The sequence below is a fragment of the Thalassophryne amazonica genome, unplaced genomic scaffold (genome assembly GCF_902500255.1).
Source record: "Thalassophryne amazonica unplaced genomic scaffold, fThaAma1.1, whole genome shotgun sequence".
Classification (NCBI taxonomy): Eukaryota; Metazoa; Chordata; class Actinopteri; order Batrachoidiformes; family Batrachoididae; genus Thalassophryne; species Thalassophryne amazonica.
The window spans coordinates 32,058-52,751 of record NW_022986309.1 but is presented as its reverse complement, the minus strand read 5'-3'; the positions used below and the strand labels follow the sequence as shown (position 1 = coordinate 52,751).

General features: G+C 39.5%; 1 protein-coding gene and 1 long non-coding RNA gene across 2 annotated transcripts in view; both read right to left on the bottom strand.

Moving 5' to 3' along the window:
* Nucleotides 1-20,694, bottom strand: part of prmt1 (protein arginine methyltransferase 1) — a 37,759-nt gene that overhangs the window by 9,407 nt on the left and 7,658 nt on the right. The window contains exons 2-7 of the mRNA XM_034165567.1: nucleotides 12,166-12,261; nucleotides 11,933-12,088; nucleotides 11,757-11,820; nucleotides 7,214-7,356; nucleotides 4,947-5,034; nucleotides 372-487 (exon numbers count right to left, since the gene is read on the bottom strand). Of these exons, the coding sequence (XP_034021458.1) occupies nucleotides 372-487; nucleotides 4,947-5,034; nucleotides 7,214-7,356; nucleotides 11,757-11,820; nucleotides 11,933-12,088; nucleotides 12,166-12,261 (663 nt within the window). The remainder of the gene's footprint in view (nucleotides 1-371; nucleotides 488-4,946; nucleotides 5,035-7,213; nucleotides 7,357-11,756; nucleotides 11,821-11,932; nucleotides 12,089-12,165; nucleotides 12,262-20,694) is intronic.
* LOC117506032 lies at nucleotides 18,519-19,607 on the bottom strand. The gene is made up of 2 exons (XR_004559343.1): nucleotides 19,035-19,607; nucleotides 18,519-18,691 (listed from the first exon to the last, which is right to left on the bottom strand). It is a non-coding gene; the product is annotated as an uncharacterized LOC117506032 (long non-coding RNA).

Genomic DNA, 20,694 nt, shown 5'->3' with positions numbered 1-20,694 from the left:
TTTTTGGGGGCATTTGAAATGGCATAAACAAATTAAAATGTGTGAAATACCGAGTTACTTCTGGAGGACACTGTATATTCTATGTGCATGCCGTCATCTGGGCCACCACCATCAGTCCTCGGTCAGGCTGCGTCTGAGTGTCCCTCCCCATGCAGACACACGGGTCTAAGTCCACACGGAAAGACATGCCGTCATTATTTAAATTCTGATTTTTATGTTGGAGAAGGAGACGGACAGAAACAGACTCAGACTCTGAGGTTGCAGATCATATGTCGCTCCGTGGTTCAGCGCCTCCAGTCACTCACGGTTTAAATGACTGCACTCGATCCCCACTCATGACGGGCTGCCAGTCAAACTGCGGGCCGACTCACCTTGATAAGACAGGCGTTGCTGACCAGCTGCTTGGGGTCCACCACGTCCACCAGAGGTTCTTTAATTGCCACTTCCTTGATGCACGACATGTCAAAGCCGTACACGTTTTCCCACCCTGACAGAAACAGACACCAATACCCTGGTTACGAGGTGCAGCGCTGGTCAGAATCTTTGGTTCAACTCAACACAGTTTCTGGACACAAGTCAGGGCGACGGACACATGAACATTTCCAGGTCACTGAATGAATCTTGGACTTCACTGACAATCTTTCAAGCTGAGCGACAAAGCTGCACATGAAACTAATGTGGCCTTCAACTCAGGCGGTTCAGAATTCAACTTAAAAGATCGATTGGCTGGTTGCATTGGTGAAAATGAACCTCGCTACAAGACAGCAGATCATCCACTCTGAGGGGGCCAAAAGCCTGAAGCCACTGGTGGGGGGTCTGGAGGTCCTCCACCAGAAAAATTTTAAATCTCCGATGCAATATCGGGTCTATTTACCCACCTCCAAAACAAAACCCTTTTTTTGGGGGGAGGGGGTCAGGTCAAGTTTTCACCCCCAGTCTTTTCACACAAGTTGCATTGTTCTACAAGCCTTTAATAAAAAAAAACAAAACATTGTGGTTCAGAAAAGTTACACAGTAAAGGAAATGCCAATTCAAAAAACTAATAATTCTCAGTATCAATTAAAATGGAACAACAGGAGTATTTATGGCACATTAATGCATCAACTTCAACCTTCATGCACTTGAGCTGTGGAGCTATTGATAATCTTTCTTTTCAAATTCTTGGCCCACTTAAAATCCTTATAAATGTTTTTAGGTCAAGATTAATTTCTGATTACTGTACATTAAGTACAAGAAAACTTGTGATTAAAATAGTTTTAATAACAGCAAAAAAGAGATTCTTTAGAATTCTGTGATGTTCATCTGTATCTCTTGTTGTTGAGATGATTTCTTGATTAACATTATAAGGAACCCTGGGCATTTATTTTTAGACAAATAAAATAGCATGAAAAGTAATGTGCACATTAATTGAAAAGAAATATGAAACTGATTACTTGATAGTTACAAAAAATTAAAATAAAAAAGTCTAAGTTGTTTAAACTTGACTTTTCTTGCAGTTATGACAGTAACACTCAGCTCGACAGTGATCGATTTAACTTCCCACAGCTAAAAGGCTAACGCTAGCTGATAAACTTCAGCAGAGCACTAACATCACGGACAGTGATGTGCGGTCAGGTGAGCCTGTGCCTCACAGTGTCATCATGGACAGAAAATAATGTAAAATGAAAAATTAGAGTTAGATTTATCCAGTGATTTGTACTATAAAGTTATTTTCCTTTTAACTTCACCTTTTAGATCATTGTTATTCGAAATTGCCGAGTTTTCATATTTGTCGTTCAAATACTGGGCAGAGACGTGCGGTGAGGCAGCAGCCCGCTGTGTCTCACCGAGGATTGCACAATCACTGGTGTGACTGCTGGCGTGCTGTGCAGTCTCTGTATGTCACCATTAAAATGGACAAACACTTTGGCTGTATGAACGTAAAGTTTAGCTGATGTACATAATGCACAGTGTTCTTTGTCAACAGCTGTGTGTGTGTGTGTGTGTGTGTGTGTATAACGTGTTTTGTGTGCTGAACGATCACAAAATGGCAGCAAAAATGCACCAGGTGAGGCACGCAGTTCTCCTGCCTCATGGTAGGGAGCACTAGTGATCCCAGAGATTCTTCTTGCAGCAACTCCTCAGCTGCAGAATAAGTGACAGCAAGCTACGAGAGCAGCCGTTCTCTTATCTTTTTCTTCTCACCTGGACTTTCAGAATGGAGGAGTACATAACTGGACTTTTAATCAAAGCAGGAGGTAATAATTAAAGGAAGACCAACACCATAGCTAAAAGGTTTGCTTCAGACAACAGAAGAAGATGCTCTTTTCAAACGGAGTGGGACACACTAAAGTCTGGCTGTGTGGACGTCCAGTAAGAACCTGCCTTTTTCTGCCTCCTTTTCTCAACTTGTAACAATGTCTGGATTCAGATGGGATATTGTGGCCTAAAGAATTTACAAAGTCTCATCAAACACGAGTGGTCGACCACTCAGATTCAAACCAGAAAAGGCTCCAAACATACAGTCGGAACAGGACTGACGAAGGACGACTTTCTTCCCCGACAGTAATCTCCACCGACTTTAAAGAGACTTTAAAACTGAAGGCAGATAGTAAGTCATTGATGCTTTTGTTCAGAAGAAGCGGTACATGGACTTCATTTATAAGTAAAAGTAAGACTATAATAACATTTTCTCTTTTTTTTTTAATTAAATGTGCTTTTTTTGTGTGGTACTGTTTGTATGTGTAAAGAATCCCGATATGACATTTTAAACATAACCCATTAACTGCTGCCAATTAAACAGTGAATAAGCTACTCTGTGGGGTTCATGTTTGTAAATCTGATTGTGACGAAGTCAGTGCCTCAGCCGCCACCATCACTGGTCACAGATCATTTTCAATCACTCACTCACCTCAGACAAGTTTTTGCCTGTTGCACAAACTCAATCTTGTGGTTTTGACTCGCAGACAGAGTTAAATGCTCATCTAAATGCTAACGGTGTTAGCATTTTTAGCAGCTGAAAGGTTCACCCGGTAGCTCCACTTAATGTGTTATTACTGGAAGAAATGCGCAGTTCATAACTTTTAATCAAACAATCCTACATGCATTTCAAATTACAGACCAATAGCTATACTTTCAATGATATCAAAATTACTAGAAAAAACTTTGTATAATCAACTTATCAGCTTCCTGGAGAAAAACCACCTGCTTAGTGACTTTCAGTATGGTTTTCGGTCCAAACGTTCCACTATGTCTGCTCTTCTATTGTTCACTGAACACATACGTTCTGCTTTAAACAAAGGACAGGTTACAGGTGCAGTTTTTATAGATTTCCGTAAAGCATTTGATACAGTAAATCATCTCATTTTATTAAGTAAACTTCAGTCCTTTAAGTTGTCCGAAAGTGTGCTTGACATGATTACATCCTATTTGAGTGGCAGGTCTCAGTCAAAATCGGGCAAACTAATTCTTATCCTCTTAATTACAATATCGGAGTGCCACAAGGGAGTACTCTTGGTCCATTACTGTTTCTTCTCTATATTAATGATCTTCCACTTATATGCAACTATTCTAATGTTTTATTGTATGCAGATGACACTGTACTGTTTTACTCCGATTCAAACCCCAATCTTGTAAATACTAAGTTGTCATCTGATCTTAAAACACTCCAAAATTGGCTAATGGATCATCATCTTAGTATTAACATGAAAAAGACTGAATGTATGTATTTTCATTCCCCCAGGAAGCAACTTCAAATGTGCAACACAATCATGTTATATGATTACAAACTGCACATAACCTATAAATATCTTGGCGTACTCTTGGATTCACATCGTAATTATAAAGAGCATGTCAACTCTTTGACCAAGAAACTGCAACAAAAACTGTATGTCTACAACAAAATCAGACCATATTTGACAACCACTGTTTCTCACACGTACGTCCATGCCATAGTCCTCTCCTCCCTCTCTTACCGTCTGCCTATATGGTCTCTCACCACAAATGATGTTCTTGATCCTGTGGCTTGACTGTACAACAGAGCTTTCAAAATACACTGTCAACTTCCAGGCTGGACCCACCATTGTATAGCCCTGTCCAGATCAAATGCTGACTTTCAACAACTATATAAGCAGTACTGCTATTAGATTTTATTTTCAGTTAAAAACTTCAACCCCCCACCAGCTCTGTTGGCTCTAGTACCGACTACAAACTCTCAAAGGAGCACCAGATCAACATCGGCGGAACAGCTCCAAGTCCCTTCTTTTAAAAACACTTATGGACAAAGATCATTCTTCTACATCTACACTAAGGTGTAGAATGATATCCCTCTGGGCACTAGATCAATCAGCTCAGAGATACTATTTACAAAAAAAAAAAAAAAAACTTACAGAGACGATTTAATGAATAGTTACTCGTGTAACCACTGATCTACCTCTCTTACTTGACTGATCATTTTATGATTGTATGTTGTACATGTCAGGTGTCCAAATGATTGAATGAAATGTTTGTGTGTCGGTTTGTGCGTAAAACAGGAACCTGCTGTAAAACAGTGTTACTGAGTCAGGCCTGGGGCAATGTGCAATTGTGCTTTTTAACCTTTTCCTGTATAAATGAATGCTCACAACAAAGTAAACCATTTGGAGAATCAAAAATGTGACTTAAACTCCCAAAACAAAATAACCCCTCTTCTTTGGAGATTACTGGCGGCTTGCAAGCCAACATTGCGCATTACTGCCACCAGTTGTTTGGGAGTGGAACTGAATGAATGGATTCTGATGTATGCTACCAAAAATAACCCGGAAACATTCACCACGCAAGTAACACGGATTTCTGGTAATTTCTGGAAAGCTTTCATCACTGATGATGGAATCATTCCTTTGATGGGAATCCATACAAAAACTAAAGCTCTTGTACCCAGACGTACCCATCACATAACACGCCCACAGGCCGGGAAAGGAAGTACTCACAGTGGATTTTGTAGTCCTTATACTGCCTGTCTTCAATGGCTGTGACATAGAGGGTGGCCCGGTCTGGAAATATGAGTCCATCTGGCTTCTGTTGGATGGACAAAGTGCAAAACAAGGACTCAGGACAAGAGATTGCGTTTGCAGTTCTAACACTCCAGGAAAGGCAACTTAAAACCATTTAAAAACTTAAAAAGTTAAAGTTAAACTTAAAAAGTTGGTGTTGGTCCAAAATCCATTTCAGGACAGTTCAATGAAACCAGGTTCTTATCCGCGCACTGAAGCTTTGATATAAGGGTCGACTCCAGCTCAGCTGAACCAGACATCCATCCAATCAGTGAAGAAGCTGCTGGAGGCTTCTCTGGGTTCCTGCTTTTCACCACCATCTGTGCCACACACAAGCCGGCTTCCCGACAGACCAACTCAGCCCTGACGGGATGAGGAGGACACCCAGCATCCTGCTGGGGGCCGAGCACCTCGGAAGCCAAGGAGTGCCCACAGAGCACCCGAATGGTTTGGTGATGTGCTTATTAATAAGAACAACACTGAATAAACCCGAACAAAGGGTGGAAGAGGACTGCCGCCCTCCTCAGGGAAGAGGAGGAATTGTAAAAAAAAAAAAAAAAAAGAAAAGAAAAAAAAGCAGCACATGAATTCCAGATTGTAACTGGACTGTTCACTTCCAGGGATGTTTTATTGATGTCTGAAGCTTCCATGTTCATCTCAAGGCCCCTTTGGCTGTTTAGCAGCACTGTGTGTACCATGTTTTCTGGAGTATAACAGTGTTTTTTCTCTGTATTATCAGCTCTTTCTTTTTCTGTTGTTGTGCACTTATTGCCATTTATTCGTTTATTATTCTTAGTCTATTTTGTATAGTGCTTTGATTTCTGGGAAAGTCTGATATAAACGACCGCTATTCTTATTAACAATGGATGAGTGACATTCCGGTATTCACCAGTCACACCTGAATGCAATACGCAGAACCTCCCAAACTAGTTTTTACCCGAAGGCCATATCTGATGGAAATCAGGCTTTGCAGGATGGCTGATCGTGCTCCTGCAAAGCTCCCCTGCTGCGAACAAATACTCAGTGATCAAGGGTGACTTCCTCAAAGCTGTCAGACTGAAAGGGCCAGTAGGCTCTTCTCTCTGCCCGGCGCTGGAGGACAGTAAAGCCCTTCAGAGCTCACGGACAGAATGCTGCATTCCAGTCATCATCTATCTCAGCGACAGATATCTGAAACTTTCATTTGCACATAATTCAACATTATTTAAATCATAAAAGATGGAGGAAGCAATCAGAATGACGCGGCTATGAGCTGCTAGCTGTTGCGTTCACGGCGCATTTGTCATTTCAAAGCAATTATCACCTTGTTTCTGCTTAAAACTGCCTTGTTTCTGCCTAAAACTGACTTTACAATGATTTAAGACCTTTTACCTTGTCATCTGATGGTAAATAATCCCATTAATCCATTTGATTGCTTTGGGTGAAGAGACTGTCTCAGACGTGCTGTTGTGGCCCAAAATGACGCTTGTGCAGTGGAGGCAGGGCGGACTGATTTTTAGGGGTGGACCATTCAGTCTGTGACACCGGCACCCACTCATGAAACTTGTCAAAACAGACAGACGGAAAACGCCATGACACAATCTGTCTTCAGGCCAAAAACCGGTCTGCCCTGCCTCCACTGCACATTGCCTACCTGGAGTGATGAAGCCGACAGGACATCATCATCTGCAAAAAGCAGTGATGAGACCCTGAGCCCACCAAACCGAAGACCCTCCTCCCCCCTGACATCCTGTCCATGAATATCATGAACAGGATTAGTGACCAGGTGCAGCCCTGGCAGAGGCCAACCCCCACCAGAAACGAGTCTGACTTACTGCCGAGCACCTGAACACAGCTCTGCTACGCGATTACATTGATTGGATGGCCCTGAGAAGGGGCCCCGTCACTCCATACTCCCACAGCACCTCCCACAGTATCTCCAGGGGTACATGATCATACATCTTCTCCATGTCCACAAAACACATGTAGACTGGATGGACATACTCCCAGGCCCCCTCCTGGACAGAGTGAAGAGCTGGTCGGTTGTTCAACGACCAGAACAGAACTCACATTGTTCCTCTTCACTCTGAGGTTCGACTATCGACTGAACCCTCCTTTCCAGCACCCTGGAGTAGACTTTACCAGGGAGGCTGAGTTGTGTGATGCTTACTTTTTTGTTCGTTTTACTTTTTTCCCCTCCTAATATGCAGAGAGTTCATACATACCAACCATTTATCCCGGGCATAAATGACAGTGTTGAGCATCGACTCATAGAACAAGCAGTAACCCATCCACTCTGAGATGATGATGTCAACTCCATCTACTGGCAGCTCCACCTCTTCCACTTTGCCTTTGATGATGGTCACCACTGAAAAACAGGAAAAGCCAGGCATTTCATACCATTTGCTTTTAGTCATCTATCCTCAGTGCTGAGCCACAGGTTTCGAGGCTTCACATTAAAGAGGAACAACCTTCCAGCTCCACATTCCCACAGGTATGTCTTAACGAAGGACTACTATCTACAAACCATTGACAAGATCTGGGATTTGTTGATCCTAGTCATGGTGCTTCATTTATTCTGTTCTTTGAATGCAAAAGTTAAAGAGTTGGAAGTAACAAATTCATAATCTGGGATATATTTTTTTAAAATACAGTGCTGAGTGGAGTGTGATATGCCCTTGAAGACAGTAGCTGCAATTTCTTGTGTCGTCTGGTAATAAGTGCAATTCAATCGTACCAAATAATTGTAAGTAAATTAGCATAGGCTGACCTGGAGGTAAACTAAAGTTGTTTAAACATCCTGCATGCCCTTTAAAATACCACCAATTAATAAGGTAAAAGTAACTACAGACAAAGGATGCACCGATCCACATTTTTTCCCCCATTTCTGATCCCATCCCGATACCTGAATTTGGATATCTGCAGATACCGATACTAGAGCTCTGTCTGCTTTAATATTGTTACGATTATTATTGTTGGTTTTCAATAAGGATATTTTGTATTCCCAGTTATACAGACAGCTCCATGATGAAATGATTAAAGGAGGATATTCTAAAGAAGAGGACCTGAAAGTTCATCTACAATTTGCCAGAAGGCACATCTAACATGCAAGCCTAGATTTGATGGTTTGGTGAAATAACTACTTTTATTTATAGACAAAAGAGAAAAGACAGCTCTCTGTCTGTCTCTCAATCAACGTTCTCCACTGTAAACAATGTCAACTGGTACAGAAGATGATTTGATCATGACTATAAATGAGGATGAAAGGGTGTCAAGTTCATGGTTATTTAATATATTTGGTCAATCATTTTCTACAGCAGCTTATTCCACTTAAGGTTCTCTGGAGTTTGGGCTGGAGCCTATCCCAGCAGACATCAGGTGAGAGACGGGGTTCACCCGAGACAAGCTGCCAGTCCATCGCAATTACAGAACTGACATGCAGACTGAAAAATACATTCACCCTTTCACCTACAGTCAATTTAGAGTCACCAGTTCACCTAGCCCGTGTGTCTTTGGAAGTAGGGGGAAGCCCCACAAACACGGAAAAGACCAGGCGGGAAGAGAGCCTGGGACCTTCTAACTGTGAGGCAGTGGTGTTAACCACAAACACACAGTGCCGTTCCATTTGGTCAATGTATTAGTGAATTAAATTATGAACAAAAGCTTTTTGTTTAAAAATATGAGCATTATTACATCCGCCAAGAACGTAATAAAATCACCTGCGTTTGTCTCTCTGTCTGTTAGCAGGATTACATCAAACGACTGTACAGATTTTGATGACATTTTCAACATCGATACCTATTAGGCCATGGAAGACTCCATTAAATTTTGGAAGTGATCTGGATCCGGGTTCAAGGACAAGGCACTCCCCCTGCCTTCACTGTGCATGGGGCATGACGGAGTGGTAGCAGCGTTATGGCGCTGTGCTAGCAGCGATCAACAGATTATCGCCTCGTTTCTCTTTAAAACTGACTTCAAAATTATTTAAGAGTTCCACAAGGCTCCACAGTTCATTGGAGTCTTCCATGCCTTAGTACCTATCTGTGGTGCAAATGTGGTTAGAATCTGTGTAGTTTTGCAGTAATCGCTCAAAACCTATATAAACTGAAATCTTGATCCATACCCCGGATCACCTCCAAAATCAAGTCTTCCAGGCCCTAATATCTATCTTTGGGGCAAATTTGGTCAGAATCCATGAATAGTTTGGATTACTTCGAGAAGAAAATGGAAGGTTAAACATATCCCAGAATGCCGTAACACAGCCACTACACCCTGCTATTGAGGTGGGTGCCATTACCTAGATTTACAGAACTTGACAGTATCTCACACCAAGCATGCTGGCAAAACTCATAATGTCTCCTAAAAGCACAACCTGCTTATTTGATCCTATACCAACAAAACTGTTTAAGGACCTGTGGCCCACTCTTGGGCCGACCCCAACCTATATTCAACTGAATACACACCACAAAGACAAGATATTTGATGTTCAAACTGATAAACTTTGTTTTTGTGCAAATATTTGAATATCTTGTCTTTGTGGTGTATTCAATTGAATATAGGTTGACGAGAATTTGCAAATCATTGTATTCTGTTTCCAAGCAGTCATAGAGCGCAAGGCGGGGTACACCCAGGACAGGACGCTAGTCTGTCGCAGGGCCACAAACAAGCACAGACAGCTTGCAAACAACAATATTTGAATTCAGCAGGTCAAAATACATAGGAATCAGTCTGTTGTCTGCTGTGAACAGAAACTGCCCTGGACACTTTATACAAGCTTCTTTTCTGAAAATTGAACTGTACTACAGTTTTGACATAATCCCTCAAAGCCTATATAAAGATCTTGATCACCTCCAGAATTCAGTGGAGTCTTCCATGGCCTAATATCTGTCTGTGGTGCAAATTTGGTGAGAATCCGTGAAGCAGATTTGACGTAATCCTTCAAAGCCTGTATAAAGTGAATCTTGATCCAGAATCCGGATCAAAATCACCTTCAAAATTTAATGGAGTCTTCCATGGCCCAATATCTATCTGTGTTGAAAATTTCATCATAACCCGTGCAGTAGTTTTGACGTAATCCTGCTAACAGTAATCCTTCCAAGCCTGAAACTTGATCCAGAATCCGCACTTGGATCAATTCCAAAATTTAATGGGTTCTTCTATGGCCGAATATCATTCTGTGGTGAAAATTTAATTCAAATCCATGCAGTAGTTTTGACGTAATCCTGCTAATAGACAAATAAATGCAGATATTTTATTACGCTCTTGGCGGACGTAATAATCAAATTATTCCATTTGATGGCATCGGATGCAGAGAGTCAGACTCAGTCTCAGACATGCTGCCACGGGGCTCTGATCACTTTCCCCATCTTTTATGATGAAATAATGCTGAATTTATGTGAAATGATTGTTGTACAAAAGCTTCAGATATCTGTCGCTGAGATAGATGATGACTGGAGTGAAGTTTTGAGCAAAAACGAGGCGATAATCCTTGAATTGCTGCTGGCGCTCAGAAATGACATATGCATGATGAAGGCAGACGGCGTGCTGAGCTCCTCACACCAGATCCTGGATCAAGTTTCACTTTATAGAGGCTTTGAAGGATTATGTCAAAACTACTTCACAGATTCTCACCAAATTCTCAACAGAGATATTAAGGCATGGAAGACTCCACTGAATTTTGGAGATGCTCTGGATCCAGGATCAAGATTTCTTTCTATAGACTTTGAAGGGTTACATCAAAAGTACTTCACGGATTCTCACCACATTTGCACCACAGGTAGATCATTAGGGCAGACTACACTGAATTTTGATGGCGATCTGGATTGGTGGACGCCAGTATACAAATGATTGTTTATGAGTTCAATGGTACGAATATTTAATGAGGTGAAAGGTGGAATGCTCCATTCAACGAGGCAACGCCGAGTAAATAAATATTTGTTCCATTGAAAGAATGTAATAACATTCATCATTTGTTTCATATAACAGCTAAAATAGATCCTTGTCATTTTATATTAATATTATAATTATATTAACAGAAAAGGGACTGACATTTTGGTGCCTCACTGCTGCTTAACAGTCCAGCAAGAAATTTAAAAAGGAGTCCAAAGTCGCCTGTGATGGTGTGCACGACTTAAAAAAAAGAAAAAAAAAAGAAAAAGGACTGTGTACTTCCTCAGTGCAGTTAAAAAAAATAATCACATTAGAAATTAGTCCAGCTTTTCATCCTAACTTCATCCTAAAAGCTCTTCATGCCTCCAGACGGCTGACAGCGCAGGGGATTTTTTTTGTTAGAAAAATTTGCACCGTCAATTAGCTCCTTCAAAACTTTGTCCGTCAGCAAAACGAACTCCGCATGTTTAGCTAAACGTTGCCCCCACTAGTGGGCGGAGTTCGCAGCGTGCAATGGTACAAAATGTATGTAACCAAATTACATGCTAAATGCAATGCAGATGGGACAAATAATCCATGTCACGTGACATACAAAGCACCAATCAAATGATGAGGAACCACTCATAAAAATCCAGATGTCTTTGATTGCTCTTGTTATACTGTGTGTTTAGTTAAATGGGAGTCAGTTTCCATTTCACAAGACAACTGCAAGTAATTTGTGCATGTGCATGGTCTGAGGAAGTCTGAAACTGACTCACAGTTTGAGTCCAAACAACTTCAGGTAAGAACATAGATGGAACCCAGCTTTGTGCACATGCAATTGTTTAGGAATGATGACCCACGTGCACAGAGTACAAAACCCTCACTGGCTGAACTCACCATCATCCAGCTTGTTCGCACTGACGATCTTCACAGCGTAGTCTGAGATACTGCTGCATTCTATCTATAATAAAAAGAGCGGTTTGGGAAAGAGAGAAAAAACTGTCAGCTATTCAGTGCTTATGACCAAAGCCGACAAATCAAAGTCAACGCAATTCTGATCAGGACAGACTCACCCCAATGACCTTCTTGGCTCCAGCTTTAGCAGCAAACATGCAGAGGATACCCGTACCGCTGCCCACATCCAGCACAACCTTGTCCTTAAATAAATGCTTGTTGTGGAACATCGAGTTACGGTACGTCAGAGTACGAACCTCATCTTTCAGCATCTCCTGCGGGGAGCAAAAAGAGTCAAAAAACAAAAAATCCAGCACTGAATTCCACATGATGGAAGTCTGAAATAAATTACCTCGTGGATTCCAAAGTGGGCATACGAGTCAAAGTAGTAGTCCTTTGACGTCATGTCTTCAGCTGCAGGCTTGGCTGAACTCTCCCCCTGAGAAATCTCAGAGGAAGACACGCACAGACACAATCAGACTGCCGCCTCGTTACAGACATGTGAGGCACACAAAGAAAAATGTTTACAAAGGCCAGGGGTCAAGAGAGTCCTGGTAGGGGGAAGCTGAAGGGTTTTAGCTATGCTAATGATCCCCAAAACCATTTTCTGCAGTGAATTTGCAAAGACAGATAGGGAGGATGGAGGCAGCCATTTATCAAACTCTTTACAAGCTGAACAAAAACTGTCTTCATATGCCAGCAACTTCTATGCCGTGTGAGAGGGTCTTCCCCAAAACTGGAGAGAAGAGGAACAGACTCATGCCTATCACCAGCATGAAACAAATCTGTCCAAAAAGAAGTCAGCAATAGGGATGGGTATCGAGAACCGGTTCCTTTCGGGTATCGTTAAGAAATGATTCGATCCACTGACATCAATAAGCTTTTTGCTTAACAATTCCCTCATTGGTCCTTCAGACTGGCTGTTATTTTGGGGGAATCGATCTATGAATCGTAGATCGATTCGTGGGTTCATTGTTTTATTTAGCTTTATCCTAATTTTTCCCCACTAAAACCCTGAAGAGAATCTAACGAACCTGATGAAACAAAACAGTAAAGATAAAACCATGTAACAATGAACATAAGTGTTTCCTGTGAACACCTAGTGACTTACACCTCCACTTCATCCCTGTTTTATTGAAGTTTAATGACAATTTGTTTCAGTTAAACCATATTCTTTGTTACATTTTTTTATTCAGACTGCGGTCAATTCACCGTACAGACCGTCAGCTGTGATTTTGTAATCGCTTCTTTGTTACATTTTTTTATTCAGACTGCGGTCAATTCACCGTACAGACCGTCAGCTGTGATTTTGTAATCGCTTCTTTGTTACATTTTTTTATTCAGACTGCGGTCAATTCACCGTACAGACCGTCAGCTGTGATTTTGTAATCGCTTCTTTGTTACATTTTTTATTCAGACTGCGGTCAATTCACCGTACAGACCGTCAGCTGTGATTTTATATCGCTTCTTTGTTACATTTTTATTCAGACTGCGGTCAATTCACCGTACAGACCGTCAGCTGTGATTTTATATCGCTTCTTTGTTACATTTTTATTCAGACTGCGGTCAATTCACCGTACAGACCGTCAGCTGTGATTTTATATCGCTTCTTTGTTACATTTTTATTCAGACTGCGGTCAATTCACCGTACAGACCGTCAGCTGTGATTTTATATCGCTTCTTTGTTACATTTTTATTCAGACTGCGGTCAATTCACCGTACAGACCGTCAGCTGTGATTTTATATCGCTTCTTTGTTACATTTTTATTCAGACTGCGGTCAATTCCCCGTGCCAGGCCGTCAGAAGAGATTTTATACAGTTTCTTTGTTGTATTTTTTTTTTTTATTCAGACTGCGGTCAATTCACCGTACAGACCGTCAGCTGTGATTTTATACAGTTTCTTTGTTACATTTTTATTCAGACTGCGGTCAATTCACCGTACAGACCGTCAGCTGTGATTTTATAATCGCTTCTTTGTTACATTTTATTCAGACTGCGGTCAATTCACCGTACAGACCGTCAGCTGTGATTTTGATAATCGCTTCTTTGTTACATTTTTTTATTTCAGACTGCGGTCAATTCCCCGTGCAGACCGTCAGCTGTGATTTTATAATCGCTTCTTTGTTACATTTTTTATTCAGACTGCGGTCAATTCACCGTACAGACCGTCAGCTGTGATTTTGTAATCGCTTCTTTGTTACATTTTCTTATTCAGACTGCGGTCAATTCACCGTACAGACCGTCAGCTGTGATTTTATAATCGCTTCTTTGTTACATTTTTTATTCAGACTGCGGTCAATTCCCCGTACAGACCGTCAGCTGTGATTTTATAATCGCTTCTTTGTTACATTTTTTATTCAGACTGCGGTCAATTCACCGTACAGACCGTCAGCTGTGATTTTATAATCGCTTCTTTGTTACATTTTTTATTCAGACTGCGGTCAATTCACCGTACAGACCGTCAGCTGTGATTTTATAATCGCTTCTTTGTTACATTTTTATTCAGACTGCGGTCAATTCACCGTACAGACCGTCAGCTGTGATTTTATAATCGCTTCTTTGTTACATTTTTTATTCAGACTGCGGTCAATTCACCGTACAGACCGTCAGCTGTGATTTTATAATCTCTTCTTTGTTACATTTTTTATTCAGACTGCGGTCAATTCACCGTACAGACCGTCAGCTGTGATTTTATAATCGCTTCTTTGTTACATTTTTTATTCAGACTGCGGTCAATTCACCGTACAGACCGTCAGCTGTGATTTTATAATCGCTTCTTTGTTACATTTTTTATTCAGACTGCGGTCAATTCACCGTACAGACCGTCAGCTGTGATTTTATAATCGCTTCTTTGTTACATTTTTTATTCAGACTGCGGTCAATTCACCGTACAGACCGTCAGCTGTGATTTTGTAATCGCTTCTTTGTTACATTTTTTATTCAGACTGCGGTCAATTCACCGTACAGACCGTCAGCTGTGATTTTGTAATCGCTTCTTTGTTACATTTTTTTATTCAGACTGCGGTCAATTCACCGTACAGACCGTCAGCTGTGATTTTGTAATCGCTTCTTTGTTACATTTTTTTATTCAGACTGCGGTCAATTCACCGTACAGACCGTCAGCTGTGATTTTGTAATCGCTTCTTTGTTACATTTTTTTTTCAGACTGCGGTCAATTCACCGTACAGACCGTCAGCTGTGATTTTGTAATCGCTTCTTTGTTACATTTTTTATTCAGACTGCGGTCAATTCACCGTACAGACCGTCAGCTGTGATTTTGTAATCGCTTCTTTGTTACATTTTTTTATTCAGACTGCGGTCAATTCACCGTACAGACCGTCAGCTGTGATTTTGTAATCGCTTCTTTGTTACATTTTTTATTCAGACTGCGGTCAATTCACCGTACAGACCGTCAGCTGTGATTTTGTAATCGCTTCTTTGTTACATTTTTTATTCAGACTGCGGTCAATTCACCGTACAGACCGTCAGCTGTGATTTTGTAATCGCTTCTTTGTTACATTTTTTATTCAGACTGCGGTCAATTCACCGTACAGACCGTCAGCTGTGATTTTGTAATCGCTTCTTTGTTACATTTTTTTATTCAGACTGCGGTCAATTCACCGTACAGACCGTCAGCTGTGATTTTGTAATCGCTTCTTTGTTACATTTTTTTATTCAGACTGCGGTCAATTCACCGTACAGACCGTCAGCTGTGATTTTATAGTTTCTTTGTTATATTTTTATTCAGACTGCGGTCAATTCACCGTACAGACCGTCAGCTGTGATTTTATATCGCTTCTTTTTATATTTTTATTCAGACTGCGGTCAATTCACCGTACAGACCGTCAGCTGTGATTTTGTAATCGCTTCTTTGTTACATTTTTATTCAGACTGCGGGTCAATTCACCGTACAGGACCGTCAGCTGTGATTTATAATCGTTCTTTGTTACATTTTTTTTATTCAGGACTGCGGTCAATCACCGTACAGACCGTCAGCTGTGATTTTAATCGCTTCTTTGTTACATTTTTTATCAGACTGCGGTCAATTCACCGTACAGACCGTCAGCTGTGATTTTTATAATCGCTTCTTTGTTACATTTTATTCAGACTGCGGTCAATTCACCGTACAGACCGTCAGCTGTGATTTTATAATCGCTTCTTTGTTACATTTTTTATTCAGACTGCGGTCAATTCACCGTACAGACCGTCAGCGTGGTTTATAATCGCTTCTTTGTTACATTTTTTATTCAGACTGCGGTCAATTCACCGTACAGACCGTCAGCTGTGATTTATAATCGCTTCTTTGTTACATTTTTATTCAGGACTGCGGTCAATTCACCGTACAGACCGTCAGCTGTGATTTTGTAATCGCTTCTTTGTTACATTTTTTATTCAGACTGCGGTCAATTCACCGTACAGACCGTCAGCTGTGATTTTGTAATCGCTTCTTTGTTACATTTTTTATTCAGACTGCGGTCAATTCACCGTACAGACCGTCAGCTGTGATTTTGTAATCGCTTCTTTGTTACATTTTTTATTCAGACTGCGGTCAATTCACCGTACAGACCGTCAGCTGTGATTTTGTAATCGCTTCTTTGTTACATTTTTTTATTCAGACTGCGGTCAATTCACCGTACAGACCGTCAGCTGTGATTTTGTAATCGCTTCTTTGTTACATTTTTTTTTCAGACTGCGGTCAATTCACCGTACAGACCGTCTGCTGTGATTTTGTAATCGCTTCTTTGTTACATTTTTTTTATTCAGACTGCGGTCAATTCACCGTACAGACCGTCAGCTGTGATTTTATAATCGCTTCTTTGTTACATTTTTTATTCAGACTGCGGTCAATTCACCGTACAGACCGTCAGCTGTGATTTTGTAATCGCTTCTTTGTTACATTTTTTTATTCAGACTGCGGTCAATTCACCGTACAGACCGTCAGCTGTGATTTTGTAATCGCTTCTTTTTATATTTTTATTCAGATTGTGGTGCTGTGATTTTATACAGTTTCTTTGTTATATTTTATTCAGATTGTGGTGCTGTGATTTTATACAGTTTCTTTGTTATATTTTAATTCAGATTGTGGTGCTGTGATTTTATACAGTTTCTTTGTTATATTTTAATTCAGATTGTGGTGCTGTGATTTTATACAGTTTCTTTGTTATATTTTAATTCAGATTGTGGTGCTGTGATTTTATACAGTTTCTTTGTTATATTTTTATTCAGATTGTGGTGCTGTGATTTTATACAGTTTCTTTGTTATATTTTAATTCAGATTGTGGTGCTGTGATTTTATACAGTTTCTTTGTTATATTTTAATTCAGATTGTGGTGCTGTGATTTTATACAGTTTCTTTGTTATATTTTAATTCAGATTGTGGTGCTGTGATTTTATACAGTTTCTTTGTTATATTTTAATTCAGATTGTGGTGCTGTGATTTTATACAGTTTCTTTGTTATATTTTTATTCAGACTGCGGTTAATTCACCGTACAGACCGTCAGCTGTGATTTTATATAGTTTCTTTGTTATATTTTTATTCAGATTGCGGTTAATTCACCGTACAGACCGTCAGCTGTGATTTTATATAGTTTCTTTGTTATATTTTTATTCAGACTGTGGGTAATTCATCGTACAGACCGTCAGCTGTGATTTTATAGTTTCTTTGTTATATTTTTATTCAGACTGTGGGTAATTCATCGTACAGACCTTCAGCTGTGATTTTATATAGTTTCTTTGTTATATTTTTATTCAGACTGTGGTTAATTCACCGTACAGACCGTCAGCTGTGATTTTATATAGTTTGTTACATTTTTATTCAGATTGCGATTAATTCACCGTACAGACCATCAGCTGTAATTTTATATAATTTGTAAGATTTTTTTCAGATTGTGGGTAATTCACTGTACAGACCGTCAGCTGTGATTTTATAGTTTTTGTTATATATTATTCAGATTGTGGTTAATTCACCGTACAAACTGTCAGATGTGATTTTATATAGTTTCTTTGTTATATTTTTATTCAGATTGTGGTGCTGTGATTTTATACCGTTTCTTTGTTATATTTTATTCAGACTGCGGTCAATTCACCGTACAGACCGTCAAATGTGATTTTATATAGTTTTTGTTATATATTATTCAGACTGCGGTCAATTCACCGTACAGACCGTCAGCTGTGATTTTATAATCGCTTCTTTGTTACATTTTTATTCAGACTGCGGTCAATTCACCGTACAGACCGTCAGCTGTGATTTTATAATCGCTTCTTTGTTACATTTTTATTCAGACTGCGGTCAATTCACCGTACAGACCGTCAGCTGTGATTTTATAATCGCTTCTTTGTTACATTTTTATTCAGACTGCGGTCAATTCACCGTACAGACCGTCAGCTGTGATTTTATAATCGCTTCTTTGTTACATTTTTATTCAGACTGCGGTCAATTCACCGTACAGACCGTCAGCTGTGATTTTATATCGCTTCTTTGTTACATTTTTATTCAGACTGCGGTCAATTCACCGTACAGACCGTCAGCTGTGATTTTATATCGCTTCTTGTTATATTTTTATTCAGACTGCGGTCAATTCACCGTACAGACCGTCAGCTGTGATTTTATATAGCTTCTTTTTATATTTTTATTCAGACTGCGGTCAATTCACCGTACAGACCGTCAGCTGTGATTTTATATAGTTTCTTTTTATATTTTATTCAGACTGCGGTCAATTCACCGTACAGACCGTCAGCTGTGATTTTATATAGTTTCTTTTTATATTTTTATTCAGACTGCGGTCCATTCACCGTACAGACCGTCAGCTGTGATTTTATATAGTTTCTTTTTATATTTTATTCAGACTGCGGTCAATTCACCGTACAGACCGTCAGCTGTGATGTTATATAGTTTCTTTGTTATAGTTTTATTCAGACTGCGGTCCATTCACCGTACAGACCGTCAGCTGTGATTTTATATAGTTTCTTTGTTATATTTTTTATTCACATTGCGGTTAATTCACCGTACAGACCGTCAGCTGTGATTTTATATAGTTTCTTTGTTATATTTTTATTCACATTGCGGTTAATTCACCGTACAGACCGTCAGCTGTGATTTTATATAGTTTCTTTGTTATATTTTTATTCAGATTGCGGTTAGTTCACCATACAGACCGTCAGCTGTGATTTTATAATTTCTTTGTTATATATTATTCAGATTGTGGTTAATTCACCGTACAAACTGTCAGATGTGATTTTATACAGTTTCTTTGTTATATTTTATTCAGATTGTGGTGCTGTGATTTTATACAGTTTCTTTGTTATATTTTATTCAGATTGTGGTGCTGTGATTTTATACAGTTTCTTTGTTATTTTATTCAGATTATGGTTAATTTTGCATACAGAACGTCAGCTGTGATTTTATATAATTTTTTAGATTTTTATTCAGATTGTGGGTAATTCACCGTACAGACCGTCAGCTCAGATTTTATATAGTTTCTTTGTTATATTTTTATTCAGATTGCGGTTAATTCAATCAATCAATCAATCAACTTTTTTCTTGTATAGCGCCAAATCACAACAAACAGTTGCCCCAAGGCGCTCCAAATTCACTGTACAGAATGTCAGCTGTGATTTTATATTTTCTTTGTTATATTCAGATTGCGGTTAATTCACTGTACAGAACGTCAGCTCAGATTTTATATAGTTTCTTTGTTATATTTTTATTCAGACTGCAGTTAATTCACCGTACAGACCGTCAGCTGTGATTTTATATAGTTTCTTGTTATATTTTTATTCACATTGCGGTTAATTCACCGTACAGACCGTCAGCTGTGATTTTATATAGTTTCTTTGTTATATTTTTATTCACATTGCGGTTAATTCACCGTACAGACCGTCAGCTGTGATTTTATATAGTTTCTTTGTTATATTTTTATTCAGATTGCGGTTAGTTCACCGTACAGACCGTCAGCTGTGATTTTATAATTTCTTTGTTATATATTATTCAGATTGCGGTTAATTCACCGTACAGACCGTTAGCTGTGATTTTATACAGTTTCTTTGTTATATTTTTATTCAGATTGCGGTTAATTCACCGTACAGAACATCAGCTGTGATTTTATATAGTTTCTTTGTTATATTTTTATTCAGATTGCGGTTAATTCACCGTACAGACCGTCAGCTGTGATTTTATAGTTTCTTTGTTATATTTTTATTCAGACTGCGGTTAATTCACCGTACAGACCGTCAGCTGTGATTTTATATAGTTTCTTTGTTATATTTTTATTCAGATTGCGGTTAATTCACCGTACAGACCGTCAGCTGTGATTTTATATAGTTTCTTTGTTATATTTTTATTCAGACTGTGGGTAATTCATCGTACAGACCGTCAGCTGTGATTTTATACAGTTTTTGTTATATATTATTCAGACTGCGGTCAATTCACCGTACAGACCGTCAAATGTGATTTTATATAGTTTTTGTTATATATTATTCAGACTGCGGTCAATTCACCGTACAGACCGTCAGCTGTGATTTTATATTCTTCTTTGTTACATTTTATTCAGACTGCGGTCAATTCACCGTACAGACCGTCAGCTGTGATTTTATATCGCTTCTTTGTTACATTTTTATTCAGACTGCGGTCAATTCACCGTACAGACCGTCAGCTGTGATTTTATAATCGCTTCTTCGTTACATTTTTATTCAGACTGCCGGTCAATCACCGTACAGACCGTCAGCTGTGATTTATATCGCTTCTTGTTACATTTTTATTCAGACTGCGGTCAATTCACCGTACAGACCGTCAGCTGTGATTTTATACTCGCTTCTTTGTATATTTTTTATTCAGACTGCGGTCCATTCACCGTACAGACCGTCAGCTGTGATTTTATAAT